The 26400-nt window shown below is 40.1% G+C and overlaps 1 protein-coding gene across 4 annotated transcripts; it reads right to left on the bottom strand.

Annotated features, from left to right (window-relative positions):
- Window positions 1-68: 68 nt before the first annotated feature.
- Window positions 69-25893, bottom strand: LOC137108270 (arrestin red cell). Of its 4 annotated transcripts, none has more exons than XM_067492662.1 (17): window positions 25547-25893; window positions 15305-15335; window positions 13884-13944; window positions 13423-13467; window positions 12762-12859; window positions 12410-12508; window positions 10853-10912; window positions 10195-10262; window positions 8867-9002; window positions 8568-8652; window positions 8404-8476; window positions 7912-8049; window positions 7626-7709; window positions 6074-6097; window positions 5294-5370; window positions 4818-4872; window positions 69-3367 (listed from the first exon to the last, which is right to left on the bottom strand). In XM_067492662.1, the coding sequence occupies exons 1-17, from the start codon at window positions 25567-25569 to the stop codon at window positions 3277-3279; spliced, it is 1248 nt and encodes a 415-aa protein (XP_067348763.1). In that variant the 5' UTR covers window positions 25570-25893; the 3' UTR covers window positions 69-3276. The 4 variants fall into 4 exon arrangements, with proteins under 4 accessions (XP_067348763.1, XP_067348764.1, XP_067348765.1 ...); XM_067492663.1 differs by having other exon boundaries at window positions 69-3364; XM_067492664.1 differs by lacking the exon at window positions 6074-6097 and having other exon boundaries at window positions 25547-25886.
- Between the last annotated feature and the right edge of the window lie 507 nt (window positions 25894-26400).

The following is a 26400-nucleotide window of genomic DNA, read 5'->3' as shown; positions in this document are numbered from 1 at the left end:
ATTACGACTTTCAAAGCAAAGTGAAGTTTGTGAGAGAATCGGAAGAGTCACGACATGACTGCAGGATCTGTTAGTTCATTTCACCTTTAATATTAAAAAGAAAACCAAAATAAAAATCTCAAAATAAAAAAAAATACATGGCAAAAATAATAGACTTCTTAAATGATTATGAGAATAATCATGGTCGCAATGATACAGTAGAAGTAATAAGTCACCATAGTAATAATAATAATCAGAAGCGTAATAATCATAATTCTGTCTTTTCACCTCCTGTTTTATAAACATTATGGTAAGCATCGCACAGGCCGGGGCGTGGCACTTGTCAAAAATATTTTAACACTTAGCAAAGTTACCCCACATATGCACGACATAATAAGGACAGAATCACAGCTCGTACGATTCACAGCACTGCTTGGAAAACTAAAATTGTGAATCAAAAAATTAAAATCATGCTTCGTGTCGACGGCTTCTTCCTTTCTGGGTCGCAGCTTCAGGGAGGGAGGAAATTTGGCCGTTTTTAAGTTGAGAAAAAAAGTTTGTAGGTCGACACCTGCAATAAGCCTCCAAACTAGTTCAAAAACAAGAACATTCTCCTGAAATAAACAAAATAACATCCGGAGCTCTGTGGTTTTGTCCAATGAAAGTGCAGTGCTTGTGTCATTTGAAATGTATTTTGGGGGGAATAAACACAAAACTCATAAAAAGAGACATTTGACAACTATCACGCTAATGTTGGAAAACCTGAACTACTAAGAATGATCGTAGAGAGAAAAGATCTAAAAGATAACAGCTGAGCTGCTGAAGTCCTTCCTGTGTGTTTGAGCCCGAATGAAGAAAATTAAATTAAAATATGGATGATGAAGATGAGGCAGATTTGAAGGGCAACACTGGTGCTGCTGAGTTTGTTTTTTTCACATCTTCTTTTCATGGCACTATTATGTTTAACATTTAGTTAAAGAACAAAACAAAACAAACAAACAAACAAAAAAAACACACTCTTTGTATTTGTACTGGAATCTATTAATATTACAAAAACATTTCTAGGAAAAAAAGGCTTCATATTTTAACAAGGAAACATTTAAATTATTTTTGAAATTTTGTCTTATAGCCACAGCGTTAAATTACAAGATGCAGTGTGATAAACACCTCCTGTGTCCATTTGTTGAAAGTGTATTTGAGGGAGGTGAGATTATGAACAGATAAAGCACCAGTTTTACCCTTTAACAAGCTGATTATAACTGGTCATCAACTTTTAGATAATCAGTTATTAAAAACAACAAAAAAACAACCGAAGCTGAATTTACTGCTCGACTCCCTTTTAAACATCACCTTTCAAAGCACTTTATGTTTCAGTGAGGTGTAAATGGATCCAGAAACCGGACCGTTTTAGAACAGAACTTAATGTCCAGTTTCGTTCGATCAGAATTTTAAAAAACTATTCCAGCGTGATCAGAGTTTGTGCTCATTTTGTTTTTGGCATCTACATCCCTGTAGATTTTTTTTGTTTTATTAATATTTTTACATTAGAAGAAAAAAAAAAGGAAAAAGTGACTTGTAGAACATTTAATTTTGTGAACATTAAATTTTTTGAACATTACACTTATTTTATTTTACAGATTTTAACTTTTCCTCAAATGATCAAGCCTGATCCTTTGGTTCCTCCAGAGAATTAAAAAAAAACAAAAACATGGAAATAGATAAAGAACACAGGATGAAACTACCTGACTATAGCTTTTCATTTTCAGTGATAAACTAACTTCCCTGACTGAAGTGTGATCTCCAGCTAAACGAGCCTGAGTAACATAAACCTGATTTTAAAACATCTTCAAACCTTGTGCAGCAAGAAAAATGAAATGCAAAAGGTGATATTCAAGTTTTCTTACTGTCACAAATATGTATAAAAACATCAATGAATCAATTAGTTCCTTTTTCAAAGCCTGATATTTATATTGACCTGTGCCATTCAGCTTAAAACCTTTGCATTTAATTTTACTTTTATGAACCAGTGAATTTCATCTGATAAATTAGAAACCAGTATCAAAAAACGCTTTAATATTTAAGTACCTACATGACGCAGGTTTGTTGGTACTTCAACCGACACCACGATGTGACCCGACTACACATTAAGGATTTACATCTTGAGTTAGAAAACCAGTGGGTAAGTTCATCATCACAACTTCTACTTTAAAAACATTGGGACGGAAGATTTGTCCCTGTTGGTGAAGTGGCTGCTTCGGTTTCAGGCCACATTATGTGCTTGGATCCAGCTAATGTGTTTTTCAACTGTTCAAAGCTCATAAAATTACGTCTTTGGTTCTATTATAATTTTTTTTTGTAGGGGGGGGAAGGTTATACAATTTGATGACAGTAAGAAAAATATAAACCACCTCCAAACTCATTCTTCCACATTTTAAAAGATGGAAAGTGTTTTAAATGACTGCTAACAACTCCATCAACGCTGGAATGGTTCTTAAAAAAAGACGGGAATTAAAAAGTGCGTCTGACAGAACGTGAGAGACATTTTACAAAATGGTCAACAAGGGCTGCAAGTTGAGTGTGACCATGGCTGAACAGTGGATGCTGGTGAAACTGAACTTCACTCGCTAGTGTAAGACTGTGTGTGTGTGTGTGTGTGTGTGTGTGTGTGTGTGTGTCGCCTCGCTGTGCAGCCATGATGTGAAAACCATCTACAGTGTTGAAGAAAATCGGTGATCACCACTGAACACATCTCAACTGCTTGTATAAGATTATTTTTTTCTATATTTCAAATATATATTCTGTTTGTACAAGACGATGGTCATCGCCGCGAAACGGTCGACATTGAAAAACATTTCAAAGTAAAAGAGGAGATGTACTGCTGCTTTTGCTCTTCAGCTTCCTACACATCTTTTCCTATTTCAGCTGTTCAACCAGTCGTCCCCGTGTTGTGTGTCAAACCAACATCCTACATCTACGAAGAAACAGCAGAGATTTTGACTCTTGACTGTCAACATCTGCCCTGCAGAAGGTTTTCTGCAGTTTCTAACCTCCAGCAAAAGAAAAACAGAGAAGACGGATGAAGAAGAGGGTGGAGAAAAAAAGTGGCGGCGTGACGAATGGCTGAAGCTAGAGAGGAAGAACAAAACCGAGCCTTTGCGAGACCTCCGTCCATACGTGCCCTCATCCATCGCCTCCACAAGGGAATGTAACATGAAGTGTAGGAGCGTGCGTGTGCGTGTGTGTGTGTGTGCGTGCGCGCGGTGGTGTTGAAGCTAGCATGGTAAGGTTGGCAGGCTCCTAGCAGTCTTCGTCCTTGTCGTCCACAACGCCTTTGAGCCTCAGTCGGGCAAAGTCTTCAAACACAAAGTCGTCATCCTGGGAAATGCTGCTGATAGAACACAGAGGACATTGAAGGAGTCAAATTGTGTCAGCACAATAACAATCTCCACTCACTGATCGGGTCTGCAGCTGTGTCAGCACTGCCGACACTGATGCAGTCTGTTACGCAGTACCTGCACTTGAAGTATCTACAAATAATACGAGTGTAAATTCAGATCTAGTAGCATCACTGGTTTAAACTGTACGATCACAAATGGAAGTTGTCCTGAAATGACAAACTCTCCTGGGTTGTGGACCTGTCGTGTCCATGAGCTGCAGTACACTCACCTGCAAATCTAGCTTAAAAATAAAAAAAATATGTTTGTGAAGTGCTTTTAAATATTTAGGGGGTCCAGTGTCCTGCCCAAGGACACTTTGACATGTACGCAGGACAAACTGGGGGTTGAGCCGCTGTAATTTAAAAGGATACATTTAGTTTTTTTTCTTTGTTTTGTTTTAAAGCGGCTCTAGTTCCCCAGTAGCTCACATGGTAAGGAAGTCGTCCACGGACCACAGGGTCAGCGGATCGATTCCCGGTGCCTCCTGGCTATGCTTCGAAGTGTCCTTGTGCAAGACACTAAACCCCAAGTTGGTCCAGGGGGGTCAGGGGAGCAACTGGACAACCATTGGTGTGTGAGTGTGTCTGTGTGAATGAGAAGCAACACTGCAAAGTGCTTTTTATTAAAGCGCTGTATAAGCAGCCGTTTAGCATTTAACAGAGCGTATGGGAGCGTACTCCATGTCCATAGCTGGCACTGACTTTGTGATTGCTGCCTCGGGTGTAGAAATTTGGAGAAATGAAATGAAATGGGCTTTAAGTGCCAGATACCAGGCAGAAGTGCTCAGAATAAACATCACCACATCATTTTTCACAAAATGCTAAATTTTAGCCAATAGCAAGAGCATCTGAAGCTAACGCCGTGGGAGAACAACATCTGGAGTGACCTGCTGGATGAACTGATCACTTGGTCATATACCGTCCAAAGCAACAAGCACAGTTTTATTATCCTGTAAACTAAAGAGGATCATTCTGAGTCATTTGACTTTGATTGAACTCTATATTTTTTGGGACAGAGATGAGCAGCTACTTTGAAAGAGGATAAAACAAACAGAAGCACACACCCTGGGATGTTCCTGTGGTCACTGCTCTCTAATGCCAATGTTCTGCTGCAGCAAGTGGGACCCACTGATGTCAGACGTGTCCATGTGTCCACGGAAGAGTGATGCTAGCTGTTCACTGTCACTAATGACTTATGTTTTCACCGGTTCAGAGCATCAAACATGGGACCAACTGGCAGTGATCAGTTCAGCCAGCAGGACGACCCGGGGTTGTGTTTCTACGTCATCAGTCTTTGATGTAACAGCTACATCTAAGGTGGATTCTGTTTTATGTTTTAGGACCATTAGTGGAACATGTTGGTGGGTCAAGAGGAGACTTGACCCAACAGCTTGATACTCACTTTGTTTCGAATTCTATCAAATTGGTGTCGATGGGGGGGTCCATCTCTGGAACAGCTGGAACACACACACACACACACACATTAGAATGTCACACAGTTGTTTCCATGGAAACTGCGTCTTGTCTCCATGGCAATTTAGTGTGTGAGGAAGAAACAAGGATGGAAAAGGCCAGATAGTTACATGAAGTCTTATGGAGCAGTGTGTCCTGTGTTGACAGGTCAAACCCGTAGAACAATCAATTAATCAATTAGTGGATGAACAGACAAGTAACCTACAACTGTTTTCAAGCAAAAATATATGCTGATGAAAATAAAGTAGTTTTAGTGTTTACTCCATTTTAAAGTAAATTAAGACTTTTTGTTTTATTGGCATCTCAACACTGGCACATTTACATGGGGACATTTACCAATGTTACAGTTTGTAGCCATTGCTGGTTTCAATCTGTTAAATCTTAGTAGGGGCTGTGTGAACTCACCTGACTGTGGGCGGGACAGCGGCGGCTCCACAGGTTTAGGATGCATTAAGATGAAGGGCAGCTCCACAGACACGTCTCTGAAAAACAAGAAATCTCCTCTGAGTCTACGTCCTTTAACCAACACGGCAATAAGATTTTATGTTTATCACAATCTGTTGTATTGACAAATTACTGATATAAAAACAAAACATTTAAAAAAAATCTGTTTTATATTCAATCTATGAAGTTTCACTGATACATGAAACACATTAACTTCACAGATACACTTAAGATCAGAAATATCACTGCCTCTAATGTGATCATCTCATTATTCCAGCTTAACAAGTTTCAGAGTAGGTTATCAATTAAAATTAATATTTAACTTTAAGCCATCATTTTTTTTTAAATTAAAATCAGAACTTGACCCTCCCCCTTTTCTCTCATTTAAACCAATTCAAACTCGTTTAAACACACTTTAAAACTAAACTTTACCCACTTGAAACAAACTGTCTCATGTTTAAACAAGTTTTGACACCTGCGTAAATCAGTCCTCTTGTTCAAACTCAATTTGATTACAGCTATTCTTCATTGAAACTGGTTTTAATATCTGTTAAAGTTAATATTTTATTTAAACAATTGTGACATAATTCAAGTTAAGCCTGATTTTAACTAAGCTTAAAACCAGGTCAAAAAAAAGAATCACTTGAACCCAGGTCCTCCTTTAAACAAACTTCATAGTGAAGGGAACCAGTTTAAACCAGTTTTAAACTCTTGAACACGGAGGCTGTCAGTCACATTTACCTCTCCAACATGCCTCGCAGCAGCCTGCAGTTGGGGGAAGGACACAGAGTTGGGGGTAGGAGGGAAGAGCCACAAAAAAAGCCAAAAAACACAGACGGGAGATGAAATGAAAAGCAGGAAGCAACACATTCACCACAACCTACAGTGGAAGCAAACACAGTGAGGAGCAACTACAGCAAAAGGTTAAGAGCACGAAGCAAAAAGCCAAAGCTGAGCTGCACCAACATCTTCTCTCTGTTAAGTTCCTTCTTCACAGGAATTATGGCTTTTCATTGACAGTAAAAGTGACAAATATTGTGGTTTTTCTGTACAAACTGATTAAACTGGTCATCACACATGTCCTATGCAAATGTTTTAGGCACTTGGTTCTTTAGGGTCTTGTCCAAAAATCAGACAGGAAGGTGTCTGATTCATTGACAGTGGCCCAAACACACATCAGGAATCTGAAATGTGCCACCGTTTCTGCACTTTGTATGAAGGCAGATCCTCACTTATCTTTAGTGCCTGAAACTCCTGCAGCATACTGCACATTTAATAACCACAGAATTAGAACTTAGATGGTGCATTTTTATTTCTCTGTGTTCATGAAGTTAATGGAGATGCAGCTCAGCCATCAGTTCCGTTGAGTGGACTTAGCTAATGATATTTGCAGGAGGCTGAGAGGACAGTGACATCAACACAGTGAGAGAGACATGAGGGTGTGTGTCTGGCTGAATCAAACCTCCACGCTCTGGGATCCTCACGGACCTCATACGTCATAATAGGGCAGGGGGATACGAGTTATTCAGAGCTTCGGCCTTTTGACAACGTGAAAAACGGCCAAATTGCAAAACCGCAACAAACGCTCTCTAATGTCCTTTGGAGTTATGACGGAGGTGGAAGCGAATGCTGTTTTCTTGGAGGCGCCTGCATATTGTGTTTGTGCAAAATCAAACTTCACTGCACTCATACACATCAAGTGTCCTCAAAAAGTAAAGTCGGGTGAATTCTGCCCCCTGTGCAGACTCTGCAAAAACTGCTCGAGGCCCCAAAGTGGACAGAGATCTGGGTACTGTCACCAGAAACAAGGTGCTTAGTGGCAGATGCTCCGTTTGCTGTGATTTGTGTACAGGGTCAGTGTGCATCATGTGGGTCTGTGCACCATGTGGCCAGTGTTTCCTCAAGATAAAACTGTTTGGTTTTAAACGTTGTTTGTTTTGATGATAGAAAACAGAAAGCAAAAAAACAAAAACAAAAAAAAACAAACATAAAATGTTTGTAATTTTGCTGTTGTTGTGACCCAGAAGTCATCAGAAGTAATTTGTGGTTTATGTTCCAACGCACTTGTTCACTTGTGGTTTTAACTCCTGGGTCAACAATCAATAAAAAGTGATATGGAAAATGCCAGATTTCTGTATGAAAAGGAATTTTAAAATGCCTTTTTGTTTTCCATATTTTATAACAAACAAACAGTTTCTTTTTTCCTCTGGATAGATTTCTCGCAAATGTTCCCAGGTCCAGACATTTGGATTCAGCCAGAGTGTGAGTGTGTGTGTATGTGTGTGTGTCGTACCCTCCACGTGAGACCACCAGCTTCACTTTGACTCTGTAGGACACCAGGATCCCAAGAACCTCCTTGTTGGTGACGTCTTTCACACTGAAAAACAAAACAGAGTCGTGGTCATGTGGTGGCACCAACTCATCTGTACACATCTGTGTGTACTGTATACAACAAGAGGAGCAGGTGAGTTTTATACCTCACACTTCTCTCACATAGTATTTAGATTAGAGTTCTAGTTGGGGGAGGGGGTCTTGGGAGTGTCCTGACAACTACAGAAAGACAAAAGTGTGCGTGTTACATGGTGGAGGAGGCCAGGTTGGTGTCTTCATGTTTGAGTTTTCCATCCAGAGCGAGTCCTCTCTTCTCCCGGTTCTTGTCGAGTGTCGGGGTCAGTGTGTACACCTTACAGAAGGTGGAGCTGGATGACACCTGGTCACTATGGAGACAACACAAAGGTGTCAAAGTGCTTAGGATCAGATACTTTAAAACATACTAATTATTTTACTGTGATTATTGTTTTAAAACCAGTTTGGCTCATTAAAACATATACTAGTGTAAATGTACTGAATTCAATTTTAAATAGTTGATGTATTATATAAATGTACATGTAGATAGAAATTTATTTTTAGTGTATACATGAAACCAAATAAGATGAAAATGTAACCGTCTACACAGGTTTCTATTCAGGTGACCTTTAAGCAATTTGTGTCATTTGAAGCAATTTCAATCATTTTTTTCTCTGTTGAATCTTTTAAAGAACCTGGGAACTGAGAGTTGAGCTCAGACTTACTCGGCCTCGAGCTGGGCCACCGGACATTTGTACTGAGCAGTACTGAAGAGGCAGATGTCTGCGTACTGACGCACTGCAGAGGGACATACGCAGAGTTACTGGCCACACGTCAGATAAATAAAAACAGGAACAGAAACGGAAAGACAAAAACTCCAGAGACGAACCTGAGATCTTGACTCTCTTGACGGTCTTGGTGGAGTTGTTGGTGACGTGAACATTGACACTGATGGGCTCTCCGTGGTAATAAAGCTAAACACAGCAAACCACAGCAAACAAAACTAGTACCATGTAGTTCCTTATAAGGTACTTGCATTTATACAAAGCTTTGAAGGATTCCTATGTTTAATCAAATTAAAGTACTAGTTAAACAAAACATCCAAATGCTAATTATGCAAAAGTGCACATACAGCTTTGCGTTGTTCAAGTATCAGTAGCAAAAGTACACAACTATCATTGGCTGTACCTCCTTGTCCAGAGATGCCTCCAGGTGCAGGGATCTGTCTGACATCAGGAAGCTGCGAGTGGTCTCCACCATTGGCTGAGGACCTGGTTTCTCTGGAGCGTACTGAACCTTCCTGATCACCAGACGCACAGAGTTCCTGCGGCACATTAAACACTTTGTTTAAGCTCTGATAACTATCAGCCTTTATTACCTACTTGGTTTGAGTTTCTTCCAGCGTGTTTTCAGGACAGAATCTACAACTCGCGTCAGCGCTGAACCTCCATAAACACGAACTGGCAACTAACTCTGGTCTGAACAGCCTGTGCTTCTCGGACCATACAAAAGTGGTCTTACAGATCCTTGGGCACTCAGTTGATAGTTCCTCTGATAACTGACAGACAAAAAAAAACCCAACGCTCTATATCTAACATCCCTGTTTAAGGAAGTTTAAGAAACTTTTGAAAGTTCCTTAAACTTCAGATACCACACAGCATTTCATACTTTGTTTAGTCCTAGGGCTCGAGCCCTGCTGTGAAAGTGCAAGTTACAACATACTAGCTGACCAGAATCTGCAGTTTCTCAGAACTGGGTGGATACACGAAGACCTCTATCTTAATGTAAAGTGTGCTTTCGTCACTAAACCCTCTAATCAGATAACTAAGAAACTGGGACAAAAATAACTTTGCATGAGAAGCATAAACCCTTAACTAATCATTTAAAGAATCAGATATTTTGCCATGCAGCGGTTTAACATTTAAAGTGGTGTTTTAAACAGGAGGTTTTCTTGGGGAGGGCGGCTTCTAGAACCAGATGAAGCCTTACTCAACAGCTCTGCAGCAGATCCTTCAAACACTCTGTTTTCCTGATCCCTCATGACGTAACAGGAGTGTTTGCCAAAGTCTGACAGTGCGTAAGCAGCGACACAGGAACTGGGTCCAAGTCACATTCTTCACCAAGCACATTGTTGCTGCACTGAGTAATGGATCTGTGGGCTGCAGAAACTAGTCTGCCTTTCCTTTTCTTAGAGTTCTGACTGTGTGCTTATTGAATGTAGTCGAAAAATGGAAGCTGTAGAATAACTCACTAGTGTATTATGATATAGCATAACAGTATTACTGAGCATATTTTATAGGTACTTTTTTCAGACTGCCTCATATCTCATTGGCTTTCTAATCATCTTCTTCCTACTAGAGAGCTTTGCTTTCTTCTTTTCTTCAACAATTGCCACCGACTTCAAACATGTTATAAACTTAGAAGTGTTAATGTACAGTACACTACGGTCAAACACTGATCAACAGGTGATTTTAACTCCTGACAGCTTTAAATCCTCAGGACCCTTCTGAACTCACCTCTTGTGAATCTTCTCTTCTATCGACTTGGCACAGAAAGCTCTGATCTCAAAGTCAACTCCGCAGGCCTGAAAAAGAGGGAGAGGGGAAAAAAAAAAAAAACCTTTGTTAGATGCCAACTGGCTGATTTTCTGCTAAAACACCGAACAGACTCATATTTTATGTTCAGGTATTGTTTTCTACATTTCAGCACAAAACACACCTGAGGACGTACTATTAAATTCTGCATCATTAAGGTTTTTTCCAAAAGCTGTGGGAATCTGATTTCAGGCCACTTCAGCTGTCTGTCCGGTTGAGAAGGATTTTATTGTGAATGATACTGATGAATATGCACTGTGGTAACGTACATTATATCAAGTTCATCGAGACAAACGAGTCCGATTACTTTCTAAGGCCACTTTTAATTTGGGGAAAAACTAAACGTTGTTTAATATCCATACTTACTGCATTTAATCTACTTGGTACCTCAACACCACACAACAAATTCATGAATCTAATTAATTATAATCATGAGCAGCTTCTAAAAATTACTGGATAGTGCACAGAGTTACAATGTGACAGGATGAAAAGGACGGAATTAACGTAAGCAGCAGAAAATGAAAATACTTTCACTTGTGTGTCTTGACAGGGAAATAAAGACTCATCTGTCTGAAGTTACCTTCCCAGTGTCCTCTGGGCCGGGCTGTAAAGTGACTGAACATGGGAGGTTCTGAGGAATCTGCAATGACAGAAGAAAGAAAGAAAAAAAAAAAGAGAGAAAAAAAAAAAAGGGGTCAAGCATCTGAATTTATGATCTACGATTCAACTTTCCACTTTTAAAAGTCCCATTTGAACATAGCCTCCATGGTCAGGGATTTTAATCCTGTAACATCTTCAGCCAAAGGCCAAGAGGATTTTGTTTCTCACCGAAGCTGGTGACGCAGATTTATTAGCAAACCTGTAAAGGGTCTACTGTTCATACATTAACAGCCAATCTGCTGCACATCCAGTGGAACTGAAACCTGCAGCTGAGAGGTCAAGCTGACAGCATCATGGTGTTAATTGATTCAATGATAAGTATGATTATGACTAATGAGATATGCCACAAATAGCATGGAGAAGTGTGTCACCACACAGGAAAAACCTGCATCAGGACACATTTTTGGTTGAGTTTATCACTTTCCAAAAGACCTCTCTTGCTCTCTGAAGAGTTCATTGAGGTCAGCATCATTCCAGAGGAATGTGATGCTTTCTGAATTAAAGATTTACTGGTCATTTTGAAAACAGGAAAACAGATTAGATACACTATGACAAGATCAGACAACTACTATACAGTATTTGTGCAGTAGTTTAGTTATACAGAAAAAAATAAGACCCAGCATGTAAGTTTCATAATGCAGTATAAATCAGAAAGTGAGGGAAACCATGCAGGTGTATGTTGCTGTAAAGTGCTTGTTACAATGTCCATTTAAGAAAATACTGGTCCACAGGTGTTGGTGTTGCTGTCATAGCCCAGCACTCAGGGTTCGAGGGTTGGGAACGTTTTTACATGCAATTTGGTTTAAACGTCATCCTTCAAACCAACTCTTTTCACAGTGAAGCTTGTATTAACACACCGTCATCACCAGCCAAGTTAACAACCAAATGGTTCCAGGAACCATGGAGCCATAAATAAACTAAAAGTCCCTCTTTTCAAAAACCTGTTTGTGTTCCACCACTTCTGAAGAGCTGACGGAGCCTTCTCACAAGCCAACAACAACACAGAGTCATGTGTTGATGTTGTGTTTGAATGGATGCAAACTAGAAATGGGAAGTAGGGAAAGGAACAGAGTCTAAAAAATACTTAAATTGGTCAATTAATGTGAGTTTTTACTGCAAGAATTTTCCTTAAGGAGAAGGGACCATGAACAAGGTCTAAATTAAGTTCCAAGGAGGTTTTTGTAATCACTCAAAAACCCAACACACACACACACACACACACACACACACGCACACGAACACACACACTGAAGACAAAAACAATCCCAGACAACTGGTTTGTTAGTGCAGTTACGTTCTTACAGCAGAAAAGGCTCCAAAGCTCCTCGACCATCTGAACATCTTACCCTGCATTAGGGATTTTGTGAGACAACAAGTTAACTCTACAAACTGGTTTCTGTCATGGAAATGCAGGTGGAGTTTCTGGAAAGGTTTGGGAAGACAAACGACGACATGAAGAAAATCCAAAGTGACTCACAGTGAAGTAGAAGGGGTGAGCATGCTGGCCCAGTTTCTTCAGTAGCCTCTCCTGCAACCGGCTGTTGGGTTTTCGCTCCTCGGGCACTGGAGGAAAGGCCTGACAGGGGGAGGAAAACACTTTTTACCAGGACTGTACACTCAGGTGGCATGAACATCATAAAAATGCTGATCCTCTACTTAATTAAAAGTACTAATGATTGATGATGAATGATTATTATTCATTTTGTTAGTGAAATCATCACAGATCATCTTCATATTGAAAAAAAGGCTGCAAATCTCAAAAGAATTAAGATAAAGGGGCGTGTAAAGATGGAAATCAAGTACCTGACCTCGGTGTATCAGGCACTAACCTGGAAGGTGGAGATGTAAAGGTCCTTCCTGAATGACAGACCCAGAACATCCAGGTCCTCACGACCGTAACGAAATGCACAGGTCAGCGTGACAAAAACTACAGAGACAAAGACAAACGTTATTTTCAATCTGCAAGTTATACTGTATTTCTGATTGATATTTGTTTTAGCACTTTGTGGAATATTTTACCCTTTCTATCAAATCATATGTATTTTGCTTTTCGGTTCACTTTTAAACATCTTAACATGTTGTAAAGCTCATTATTTTCCATTAGGGATTTCACAATCAAATACGTTTGGGCCCAACTCAAGTTCTTCATTATTGGTCATTTTGCAGAACTGTGCACACACGGACGTAATACACTTAGTTTTAGTGTGACTGACACTTCCACAGAGAATCATCTTTTATTTATTGTGAAAATCAATATCTACAAATGAGTTTAAACATCATAAAAAAACCAAGCTCCTCACAAGTGCAGAACTTGACTGAGAACCATCATGTTTAAATTTTCTATAGTAATAGTTGTCGATACGTCCATAGATACAGTGCAAACAGAAGAACAGCTGGACGGTGTCATTTAAAAACGTTGATACTTTCAAGATGCGTACAATCTGGAGATGTGACTGCACAGGCTGAGAGCGGAGGAGGAAGCTGTCTTACCTTTCCTGTCCTTCAGATACTCTGGGTCGACAAGGATCACTCCATCTGTCAGCAGGAAGGAAGACGAACCACCATGTCATTACAAAACTACATCCACTAAAATCACTTCACTGTTTCTGCTGCATTTTAAAGAGCTAAAAGTTTAGCCACAAAACTCTACAGATGGACTTTTACCGATTTGGTTCACACACACAGTTTGAGTAGCTTAATCTTTAGTCATTACCACCATCTTCATGCATGAACAATGCTACAGCATCTGTAATATAAATTCTATAACGTGTGACAGAAAAGACAAAAACAGACGACAGCAGACGCTGAATATCTAGAAATTTGAAACTGAAAATGTTTTGCTTTTTGGTTGTAGTTTGTAAACTTCAGCATAAATAAACTAAAAAAAGGGAAGGATGCACTCAGTAATAGTTTGCCTGTTAATAAACAAAGCTCCAGATGTGCTGACTCACCTACTGGATCTACATGGTCCAGGTGATCCACAAAGTCTCTTTTTCCCAGGTAAACTGTCAGCTGCACAGATCAAACACAGACGCCCACAGATTAGTTTTCATTTTTTATTTTATTTGTGTTAAGTGTTTTATTTTTAAATTCAGACATAACCAATAACCAGACCTACACAACAAAACTATGATTATGAGACAATTCAGAAAAACAACATTTGAATTAATAAAATAAAAAAAATACTGTAGTTATCAAAACGTAATTATTTGTACAATTTGTGAGATTTGTTTTTCATTTGAAATGTGTGTTATTTTGTTTTTATGCTTTTGTGTGATTTGCTTGTACAGCTGCAGAGCTAAAACAAAAACAACTAAAAATACATTTTAGAATATAGTTAACAGATAATAATAATAATAATCCAAATGATGGTTCATTATTTGCATAGTTAAGGGACTTAAGAGTTGAGATGTAGACAGACACAGGATATAGTTTACAGCACTGACAGTACTAAAAACACTCTGGAATAACTTGTACCTTCAGTAAACGTAATAATAATAATAAGAAGAAGAAGAAAAAAATAAAATAATAAGAGTTTTACTTTTTATACTAAAGCACTTTTTTTACTTCTGTAATTGGATTAGGCCTTTTGATGCAGGACGTATTAGGTTGAAATGCACCATCAGTGTTTTATTGATACTTAAACTGGGGCAATGGTTCTGAAATTCTGTGATCAGAATTGGAACCAACTGGTTCCAAACAAAGTGCTACCAATCTAAGAGCAGCAATAATTGCTAATAATTCATAAAACTACATATTGATAAGCAGCAGGGTGCTGCATGGATTTACTAATTGGCAATAGATACTGTTGCCACAATTAGACAATTAGTAGTCATCATAACAAAATTTAGGTCACACAGAAAAGATCCCACAGACTGTTTTGACAATTTACATTCACTGGTCACTCTTATCATTATTATTATTCTATTTCTAATCTTTATTTCTGCTTCTGAGAAAAGGGGTTTTTAGATCTTGTAAATATGTAAATGGCCACTTATATAGTGCTTTTATCCAAAGCACTTTACAATAGCAATCAATATTCACACACGCGCGCACACACACACACACACCGATGGCAGTGGCTGCCTTGCAAGGTGCTCAGCTGTAGATTACTGCCTTACTAACTGAGCTACAGCTGCCCCAGTGCCCCACAGGGTCAGTGGTTCGATCCCGGTTCCCCGCTACATATCAAAGTGGCAAGACCTGAACCCCAAGTTGCTCCCAGTGGGTCAGGTGAGCACCTTGCATTGCAGCCGGTGCCATCGTGTGCGAGTGTGTGAATGGAAATCAGCATTGTAAAGCGCTTTGGATAAAAACGCTATACAAGTGGCCATTTACCATTTAGATCTTGTTGCAGAATGAATAAACTCACCTTACAGTTGGGGCTCGACTTCTTAAAAACTCTGAGAAATTCAGAAAGAGGAAGCACAGGGAGAAGAGAGAGCACAGGAAGAAAAAGAGAGCAACACGTTTTTATGCTTAAATAATATGCTTAAACTCAACACAACAACAAAACAAACATTGAACATGTTTCAAAGTTGGGATATCTGAAAGTGAAAATTTCCTTTCTCATCAAAATAATAGATAAGGAAATAGATCAGTTTCAAACAAGGCTGCTGTTCATTTCAACACAGCAGGAAACTCAGGAGGGAAGTGGTTTGAGAGAAAACCCCGAGTCAAAATGACAAGTTATTATGGGATGTCACTACATAGCTTTTCTGTGGGCAGGTGGAGGTTTTCAGCTTGAAAAGACCCGATGCTGGTTAGAGTTTTAGGTTGGTTTGCATTAATAATTATCCACAAGTTCACAGGAAACTTGTGGAAGATTTTGAAACATGATACACAGAAATGACATTTTCCACTGTTGGTAGTGACTCAGTCTCTGTTAATAAATATTTCACTGAACCTGACAACACTGGCTGTCTAACCTTTGCAACTCCCAGGCTCCTGTACCTTTATTAAACTATACACCTGCAACATGACTTCACTTTTTTTGTCCATTTTCTAAGTGCAGTCAAAAGCCACTGTTTTTTAGATTAGATTAGATGCACGGGAAAAACAAAGTAACATCTCTCATATACAAAAGGCCACTACATTTACTCATTAATGCAAATATGTAATAACCAAATCATGAGGCTGCAACTCAGATAAAAGCACAAAGATGTGGTCAGGAGGTTATTTGCAGAGCTGTGTTCATGCAGCAGATCAGTAATCAGATTACTCTCCTGTTCATTTTTAAGGACGGTGGTTTCGGTCTTTATTCTTATTAACTGTATCTGTCACGCAAAGCTCGTCTTCACACTTTGAAGTGTTTAAATTAGACAAATAGTTTGTGTTAGTTTTCATTTTAGTTTGACTCTTAATTTAGTAGCGACATCTCAAAAACTTCCAGCAGGGTCTTCTGTAGATTGGACAGACTACACATCCCCAAACTGAAGAGCTGCTGCTGACTTTGTTTTCATGGAAACATGGCAACACAACCACCACACTCAACAACTCACTACAGAAACGACAAACACACAGATGATCCCCCATCATTAAGGACCAGCACAATGGCTGTGTCCAAACATGGCAGAGCGTAAAACTCAAAGTTCGTCCGAACGACCACACGGGAAGTGATGAAACAGTGACCACACCCTGACAGAGTTGTCATCTTCGCTGCTGACTTACACTGGACCTTGTTTGCATCAGTGCATCAACCACCATTCAGACTGTGTCTGGGGAAGGACATTTGCCTGTAGGCAAGAACAATATGGCTGCCTACTGTTTGAATGAAACATGCAATTTTTACACATGCCCATCTGTCTAAGTGAAATTCAAGCAGTTAATGATTAATCAGAAAATACAGAAAGACCCAGGCAGATTAATAAATCAATGATGAAATTAGAATAAGTTGCTTTAATTTCTGAATTGTGTTCACTCATCAGGAGCCGGGTAGAGAAGCTCAGAGGTCGGTAGTGCTGATCAACAGCTCTTATTTTCATAGTCATCGCAACATGAAAATGTGCAATAAACACATTGCAAAAGAGGAGCCTGAAATGTTTTGCCCCCCCCAGCATGAAGGATGTTGAGTTAATATGCACGGTTCAACTTTTTGCCAGTCACATGGTCACAGGTTGTCCTCATATCATGCAGACCTAGAGCTCACTGATGATTAGAGTCCAGGACCAGGTCTGGGGCTCTCAGTGTTCGTGCGAAATGTTCACTTCCTCCACCTGATGCCAAAACACACAAACAGGAAGTGACAAAAAAACAGCAGTTTTATCCTCCTCATGTCTCACATTTGAGCCTGAAGCTGTTGAGGACAAACTCAAGACATCTGGGTTCTGCCAGTGTGAAGTGACACAGAGCTGGAAAGTGTTTACAGCAGAGCAGCAGTTCCTGCTTCCTGTCAGAGCGGCTGATCCTCTACACACCAGTTATATTTAGATCACCTCAAAGGAGAAATTAAAACTGATCCACAGGTTTTGGTTCAGCCTCAGTTTTGGTGATGAAGGTTTGTTTATTGCGGAAGTGCAGAGGTCATAGAGGTCAACACAAAATATTTTCACTGTGTCTCACACACAGAAAACTATCATGTTTAGGGTTTTACACAAAGCTTAAAGATGCCAGTTGTTTTTCCCACAGAAGCTTGAGTTATGATGACCCTCGGTTGGATTTTATGTATTAGTCAGAGTCTTGTTCCAGTAAATCAACCTGCAGCCATTGTTCACCTGTTAGAAATGTGGTTCTGCCTCAAGTTTCCAGCAGAGCATTTTCAAACCTACAGTATGTTTGCTCTGGTCCAAATCAGCATGGCTCCAACACACTTTGCAGTTCAGTTTTATCCAAAGACCAGAATCAGGTACCAACACTAACCAAAGGACCAAGACCAGCACACCGAACGTTGTTCACAGAAATAGAAAGACTGCTTCATCCCTACTGCAGAGTTTACTCAATAAAGGCGCAAAGACTACGATCATCAAAAAAAGTTTTTGGAGAAACTTGTACGTGGTTGAAAACCTTCCTGTAAATGTCTTCACGGTTATTTCAGGGATTTCATTTTATGTCATACTGTGGGTCCAACCAACTCATCTTTGGTTGCAAATCTAAAATGTTGATTAACTTATTACTTGTGTCTAAAGTGTTTGAAAATCCACACGTCTTTTGAAGATTTGTGGAAACAAAAATATGTTTTATTAAACATTACTAATCATTATTGTTAATGCTCCATGTCTTTGTATCATTTTACAAATCTATGTATTTTGTTCTTTCTATAAGTGAAGTTTTAAAACATCAACTACGGATAGAAATTAGCTTTTGACAAATTATTTAAAATGTAAATTATGCCTCTAAATTTTAAAATACGCAAGTTTTCAATGGGCAGAGGAAACACTTAAGTATTAATTTGTTTCATTAATGCAAAGATTATTTTCTTGGTTAGTTTTGGCTGAAGCTTTATGTACTTTCTGTTTTGTTCAATGTTTTGTTTGTCAGCATAATCTTCGCACACTGACTAAGCTGGAACAGACTGGCTCTTTCCGTTTCTGCAAGAAAAGAGAGTTAAACATTTACTTAAAGAGTTACTTTTCTGTATTCAGCCACTGGAATCATTTCATTCCACTGAGATTGCTCAGAGTTTGACACTGAAACGCGACGGTGGTCAGTTTTTTATCTTTAACTCCTGACATGAGCATCAGACGCTTGCGTGTGTGCACAAACAGCAGCACAACCTCCTTTACGTCCACATTTCCCACCAAACATCAGCGCCGTTCAAGGTTGAGCTGGCCGCTGTGGGAATAAGCTAGATAAGGAAACAGCCGGCTGCACGTAGACATGCTTTTTAATGTTCAGCTGGCTGCTTCCATAACGTCAGTAAGCATGGAGCTGATCCACCTGCAGCAGGAGAGTCCGCAGGGACGAGCGAACTCTGGTCTCCCTGAGGCAGCAAGGACATCACCTGAACATGGAGTGAGGCAGGAGCTACGTGTCTGGGCAAGAACCCGCTGTTTTGTATCTTATGGAATCGTTTTAACTGGTTCATCTCCGTCTGGGATAATAACCTGTTTGTCTGCATTCACCCATTCAGTTCTTCTCCAGATGATTTACATTAGCGTGAAGCAAAGCTGCAGCCACACGTCCGGTTTCTCACACAGCTAGAAAACGTGTGAGAAGGCAATTATGACTAATAATGCTACAACACAGAAAAAGGACCCTGACAGCACACTGCCAGTACCGTTGCCGAAATCTATTAATATAATATAGTTTCTCATTTTTACATTACACAAAGTTACAAACACACTCTCCCACTGCGTGTGCACATGAAAGATGAAACATGATTCAACAGTAAACCTCTGACCATCTATTCATATATGTTAAACTAACAAACAAGTGCAGGATCATTCACAGCATTATTTTAACTAATAACATAGTAAATGTAGAAAGACTTAAATTTCAGACAATTTTCTGATGATACGTTTTTTTCTGCACGCATTTTTCATCACATCGTCTTTGGCTCCAGTTGACTTTGTCTGCAAATGGAGTTCAGTGTAAAGTCTCCAAAACTGTACGAGTAGGAAAACTGCTGTACTGAGACCACTATAAAAATGCTGGACAGATGAAGCCGGCAAGCAAACTATACCTTCCACCTGCCACATCACTTCACAGGTGCTGTTTTATATATTGTATCTATCAGAAGAGGGATCAGTCCTTGTCCTACATGGTACTTTAAAAAAAAAAAACTTGCCAATGATGCAAAAGCTAAACAGCAGCTATCGCTTGTGGCTGTGATAGAGGGTGGATCAGTCGCTCCATCCCCTATAATCAGTGTGTTCGTACTCACACAAGCACCACTCTAGTTCATGTTGTTGCCCTCTGACACTGTAGTCGACGCTGAAAACAAATCTACAGCAGCTCACAGGAGGCTGCTGCAGAAGAAGACAGCAAACTTCACAGTTTCACCATGTAAACACATTAGTTCTATTTGCCTTCATGCTGTTTCGGGTGTTTAGAAACACGTTACTTTTCTTATTATGGACGTATGATGTAATTGCTGAGCGTGCAGGGTTTTGCGACACGTTCTGCAGCGAGCACAAATCCAACTTTAAACCAACTACTGTAATATGCACTATACGTGTGAGAATATTCACATTTAGCGTTTCAGAGTGAATAAACAGGCACAATTTACTTACAACCAAGATTCAAACGCGCTATAAAAAAGTTGGCAGAAATTTTAGAACAGGAACCAGAACTATGTTTTTATGCTGCTAAAAGGTATTTGCAATAGTAAAGTTTGTAGACTGCAAAGCACTTATCAGATAATTTCATTATATACACAACTACATATGATATATGAACTCAGGTTTACTGTGAGGAAAAGCTTACGACTGCACTGAATGTGTCTTAACTGAAAAGTTAGTCCTTTTTTCTCTGATGAGTTTATTAAGGATCACTGAATACTGATGCTCAAATCTGCTTGTACTGGTAAAATCAGGGCACTGGGACAATGCTGGCTGTGCTGGGCAGAAGTCCTGTGTCACACTCCTGCTTAGTGTTACTGCAGCAATCTGAGCCTGCAGAGCCCGTCGCAGGTAGTTTGGTGTGTATGAAAAAATTAATTTAAAATTAATTGTCATATTCCTATAAAAATAGGTGTCACTTTAATAGAATATAAAACAACAACAAGTAGCATCCTTTCATGTTTTTACCTTAGAGCGGCTGGAGCCAGTTTATTTTTGCTGTCAAATAATTGATTATAAAAAACAGGCAGAATCATTTTCTGTCCAAAACTAAAAAAAAAATAAAATTACTTTGTGAGATTATAATAGTGGAAACAACCTTCGCACAAAGCCTCATGACAGATCAAAGTGGCAGGAAACACAAAAAAACACCTCTTATACTGAGGTAACCACGCCTTTCCTCTTAGTGAGAGCAGCACTGTTTCATGCTGATTCAAGCTGTAGCCCAGCTATTAGCCAAACATTAAACCAGGCTAAATGTCACACTGTAATCTTGATTTCAAAAGTCTGAATTCAAGAAGACAGGACTTCCTCATGCTTGCAGGACAAGTTCCTCACTGCACTTCCCCTGTAGCTGTTACACCACTCAGTTTGTTTCGGAGCTTCCTACAAACCCTCCCATCAAAGTGTCCACCAGGTGCCTATAAGTTCCCTCACAGTCAGTTTGAACACCGGTTTAAGTCTCTGTAGGTTCAGAGTTGAGTTACAGGCAAATTCCACTTCCTTGTAATGTGACTCTTATTTTGGTAGGTCAGCTCATCCTTCCTGTCCTTCCTGATCAGACTGAACTCACCAGCTTCACTTTAAGTAACAGCTACTCACACTACAGCTGCAAATTGGGAAGAAGAGTAGTTAAATTGGACCTCAACAGGAATACTTTTTTTTTTTGGTCCTTTCGGTTTATCCCGTGAGTTCAGTGTCGCCACAGCGGATCATTGTCCGCATGTTGATTTGGCACAGTTTTTACGCCGGATGCCCTTCCTGATGCAACCCTCCCCAATTTCTACTGGGCTTCGACCGGCACTGCACAGCTGGGGATGGGAATGGGCTGTTAGGGGTTCAGGGGTTGTCTTGCCCATAGATACTTTGACCAGGATCGAACCACTGACCCTGTGGTTCGTGGACGACTGAACTACAGCTGCCCCTACCTCAACAGGAATACTAACCATGCCAAACAGTACAAATATAATACGAATATAAGTTGAAATACAACTGCAACAACTGTATAGAAACCACCCTGGGACTTGAAGCTAATTGAATTGCAGCTGCAACAGTTACTTCCTTACTCCAATAATCTGCACAATGTACTGTTTTAGCACGGTCATCGTAGTGTTTTATTAGTCACACTGCAGGGTGTTCGACGGCAAGTGTCGAAATGAGAAATTAGCCGAACCGAATAACCCTTTGAGTGATACTCGTACAGTAGACAGCAGCCCACCAACCAAAATCAGTTTATCAAATACAGCAGGATCAACTACAGCCTAAAAAAATATATATAACAAGAAATGGAGAAAAACACCAAACAGAAAAGCAAAATTAGTTGTAGCTTGAGTAAAGATGTCAACCAGCAACACTTATTCTGTCAACAGGGTCTGTGTGGTGAGTCAACACATTTATTAAACTACCCGTTTCCTCCAAACCCACTTGTGACGGACGGTCACAGCGCTCACACGCTGATGTGTTGGCTGCACTGAAACCAGCTGCACAGTGTTAAAGGCACATTTCGTTCAGTGAATTCTGAATGTACCATTACTGTAATAGGTAGTTGAAGCACTAACCTGCATTGTTAGTCAATAAACAATAATAAAACTCCATCTTTTCATTACGGCTGCTTTAGGTTTTTGCAGTGGGAAACGGCTGTCAGATAAATGTAGATTATTTAAATAAGCACATTTTGTAAAATGTGTCTTTGTCAAAGAAAAACTGCAAAAAGGAAAAATGCCACAGAACCACTTCACACAAAGTGCCGTTCCTAAAATACTAGAGAGATTCTGAGTTAGTGTGTCACCACACCCAGACCTCAGACCAGCAGTTTACCAGCGGTGCCTGAGATGTGTCTGCGTTGTTGTTCAGGAGTCTGTGAATGTCACTGTGTTTGAAATCATTGCAGTCATTATTTAATGAGCTTATAATTAATGCTAACAGTTAATAGAGTACAAAGCATTCATTAAATTCTCCACCTTCGTCTTGCAAAGTTTATTACAGAGTCATTCAAAGAACAACAATCTAACTGTTGTTCCTTTTTGGGCCATCTTTTAACATAACATCTATTTTAATCACTGGTGAATTATTTTGGAACCTTTAAAAATAGGAATCAGCTGTGTCGATTGAACACAGGGACAGGGTTTGATCTTCTCCATCACTACATCAAAAAATTGATGAGCATCTCTGGCCGTTATGTTTTGCCGTGGAAAATTTTAATCAAAAGTTGGTGATGAATCTACAACTATTATACAGGATTCCCTGAATTTTGCCCCGGTGCCTCACAATCCAGTTCTGTCAGGGCAACAAGTTATCAGTTAACACGCAGCAGGTCGACCTGTTGATAAAATATATTCTGCTATCTGTAGCTGATCTGCCACTAAGTGTGAAGTCAATAAATGTTCCACAAAGGTTCATCTGGACCAGAGGGCAGATATCAGCTCCAGTCTGAATGACGTTTGTGTTGCTTATTTCCTTTCCTCCCAGTATCCCGCCTGTTTCCTAACAGGAAGGAACTGGGGGTAAAACATGGAAAGACCCACAGGAAAGTTAAGACAGATGTGTGTAGAGCTGGGACGGCTGTCGGTGAATGTCATCAAACTTAGTGGGGAATTGTAAAAGTAGCCACATTTTAACGTATGTAAGCCCTGAAAATGTCCAGTGATTTGTCTCTGCATGTGGATCTAAACAGCCTCAGATCAGAGCTGAGAGTCTGCATTTTATTAAAAGTACAATGTGCATGAAAACACATGCACACTACACACTTTAAAATGTTTTATTTAAAGCACTGTCTGTTGTTGGATCAAATAACCTGTAAAAGCACAATAGTGAACTGCACATTTGCACATGAGGATCTCTGCATACATCACCGTAAGCAACACCTCTCACAAAGCCCCGTATCCATCCCCTAACCCGTATGTTTAGAAGTAAGCAATGACTTCCTGTGAGCTTTTCTCACAAACCATCCGGATTTGTGCAAACTACACTTTACTGTGCAGATGTGGACTTTTATTCCACTTGTCAGGTCCCCTGCTGTTTGTTTTTGATTGTTATCCAGCTCTCGAGCAAGTTCGCAAGCAACTCTTTCTGTTACTTTTCTTGGTCTTCCACTTTGTGGAAGAGTTATAGTGTGTCCACATTACTTCCGTTTCTGGATTATGGTCTTCGCAATTGGTACCATTATCTCTAAACTCTGAGATATTTTCACATCCCTTTCAGCTTAATGATACTTTACCATTTTCATTTTTCGCTCGCCTGAAAGCCATTTTCCTAATTCCAGTGTTTTTGCTGCTCTACGCAAGCTACTACAACCTGCCCCTGGAGATTTACCCACTTATAATTTTAAAGTGCAAACACAAATTAACACACCTGGTGTTATTTATCAAGCACTAAGTGTTAAATCTGTTTTAAACATAAGACACCACAATTTACACATTAAAATTCCAAGAGACTTTAATCAAGGGGGATGCAAACGTACATGTTTTTATACACACTGTCATGTTACTTCTGATGACAAAGGAACATTTGTAGCAGCTGCATGTGCACTAAATATTATGCTGAGTTTAAAAAAACTCTTTTTGCCATTTCACTGTAAGGAGAAGCAGTTTCTTTACTTAAGTCCAGCAGTTTCCTGCAGTGGTATACAGTGAGACAAATACAGAGAAGTTTCCTCAATTCTATGAAGAAGCAAACGTTGCCATTTCTGAATAAAAATGTTCAAAATTTCTTTATTTCTTGCAACTCTGTGACAAAGTTAAAACACTGCTAACACCTGTCAGATTATAATTATGATTCTTTACTGACGAACATTGACATACTCTGAAAACATGAATCAGTTCACACGAAAACTGCGTTTCCATAGAGATCATAGCAAACCATATCTGATCAACATGTAGGTTACTATCAAAACAATATTTTTATCGGACTGGATTAAGAAGACAGACAAAAACAGATCCCTGAAGTGCATGGACACAATAGCGCAAAGCCCGTTAAAGGCAGTAAACACACAAAACGTGCCACCCTGAAAACCGGTTTGTGTTCAGTGTCAGCGCCGCATCTTCATCGGCCACAAACAAACCGAGTCAGAGGCGTTTCCGCAGTTTTCTTGCTCCTTTCGCTTTTTAACGAGCATCTAAAGCAAACACGGTGAAGTGCATTTCAGAGAAAACCCGTCACACGCATCAAAACACATTTACAGCTAATTAGCAGGAGCCTGCGGTAAACACACAGCAGAAATTAGCCGAACCGAGTAACCCTGCAACAAACTCCGTATGAAAAGCTCCGAGTTGGAATCCAGTCTTCGGTAGCCAACAGAATATAACACAAATCCACGCATCATCGACACTCCATGAATCCTTTACGCCGTCCCTTATTATCGGCATTCATACTGTTTACCAGGCGGCACTGCACATCAACACAACCGCGACTTTAACGGTAGATTTCCACGGGTCGAAGTAGCCGACTACGGTGTTATTTTGCCGAAAAAGCACAAAGGGAAATCCCATCTACAACACCACGATGTGTTTTATAATTCATCTACTACAGCTGTATGTGCTGTCCTTGCAAATGCTGTGTTTTTTGTGGACGAGGAGAACCGACGAGTGACCGAATTAGAGATTTCTGAAGGGAGGCTGGGGCACCGTCCTGTCCACCAGAGACGCGGTTAGCTAACCCCACCCTGCTGAGCTAAGTTCGTCCACCGCGGATGAGAATCATTTCTAAAGGGTTCAAGGGCCAGCTGAGTGAGCGCTCAACGAATTTTGTGTCAGGGTTTTCTTATAAACCGTGAAAATCTCTGCAGCACAGGCTGAGGAAAAACTCCCCCGCCCGGGCCAGCCGCTGCTCGGCTAGCATTAGCGAACTGCGTGAGAGCGGATGCTAACTAGCTCTTAGCCGCTGGAGCCGAGCACTCTTACCTGGTGCCCGCCTTGTCCCCCATCTCCTCGGCAGGAGGACGGCAGGAGATCCCAACAAAATGAGGCTGGAGCCGGTGATGTCTTGACTTTAAAAAGGTGTTTTGCGGGCAGCTCCGGTCACCCGTCCATCCACATCGGCGCACAGCTAACTAGTTAGTATGCTAATTTAATTTAGCGCCGCCTCGGTTCCTCTGGCTTCCGCAAAGGCAGGATCGTTTGTGTGCGTGCTGTGCGTGTGCAGCGCTGCGGATCACGTTGCGCAACTCGGGGTCTCCAGCAACATGACAACACGAAGCATTAAATGTTACCAAGACAGAAAGTGATTCATGTGTAAGGAGAAGTGACTCTCTGCATCGGACATGAGAAGGGTTCACTGCAACCAAGGATGGACTCCTTAAGTGGGCGGGGGTTCAGGGGCCCCTGGACCTGGGAGTCTGTGGTGTGAAAGTCACAGGGCTCTGCTAAAATGCATAACAACCATAAAGAAACAAAAAAGTAAAAATAGACACAAAATGATTGCAAAGAGAAACGATGGCAGAGACAAAAAGTGACTCAAAATTATGACAAACACACAACTTGAATAAAATAGATGCTAAATGACCACGAAGAGACACCGAACAATCACAGAGCTGCAAATCAACAACAATGAAACATAAAATGACAAAAGCAGAAAAAAGAACAACAGAGACACAACATGAGCATAAATAAAATAAGAAAATAAAAAAAAAACAGGGACACAAACATCGACAACAAAAAACATAATGGAGACATAAGTGAAATATAACCACGACGACACATGGAAGAACACCAATGAATATAAAATGACAGCATCAAAAGATGCAGAACAACCACAA

Source organism: Channa argus, chromosome 22 (assembly GCF_033026475.1).
Source record: "Channa argus isolate prfri chromosome 22, Channa argus male v1.0, whole genome shotgun sequence".
Classification (NCBI taxonomy): Eukaryota; Metazoa; Chordata; class Actinopteri; order Anabantiformes; family Channidae; genus Channa; species Channa argus.
This window is presented reverse-complemented; position numbering and strand designations above follow the sequence as displayed.

Bases quoted from the DNA above. Each gene is read 5' to 3' on its own strand.
- LOC137108270 (XM_067492662.1), bottom strand. From the start codon at position 25,569: ATGGGGGACAAGGCGGGCACCAG. The intron at 15,336-25,546 runs GTAAGAGTGCTC...TGAATTTCTCAG, and splicing joins GGGGACAAGGCGGGCACCAG to AGTTTTTAAGAAGTCGAGCC. The intron at 8,653-8,866 runs GTACAGCCAATG...TGCTGTGTTTAG, and splicing joins AGGCATCTCTGGACAAGGAG to CTTTATTACCACGGAGAGCC.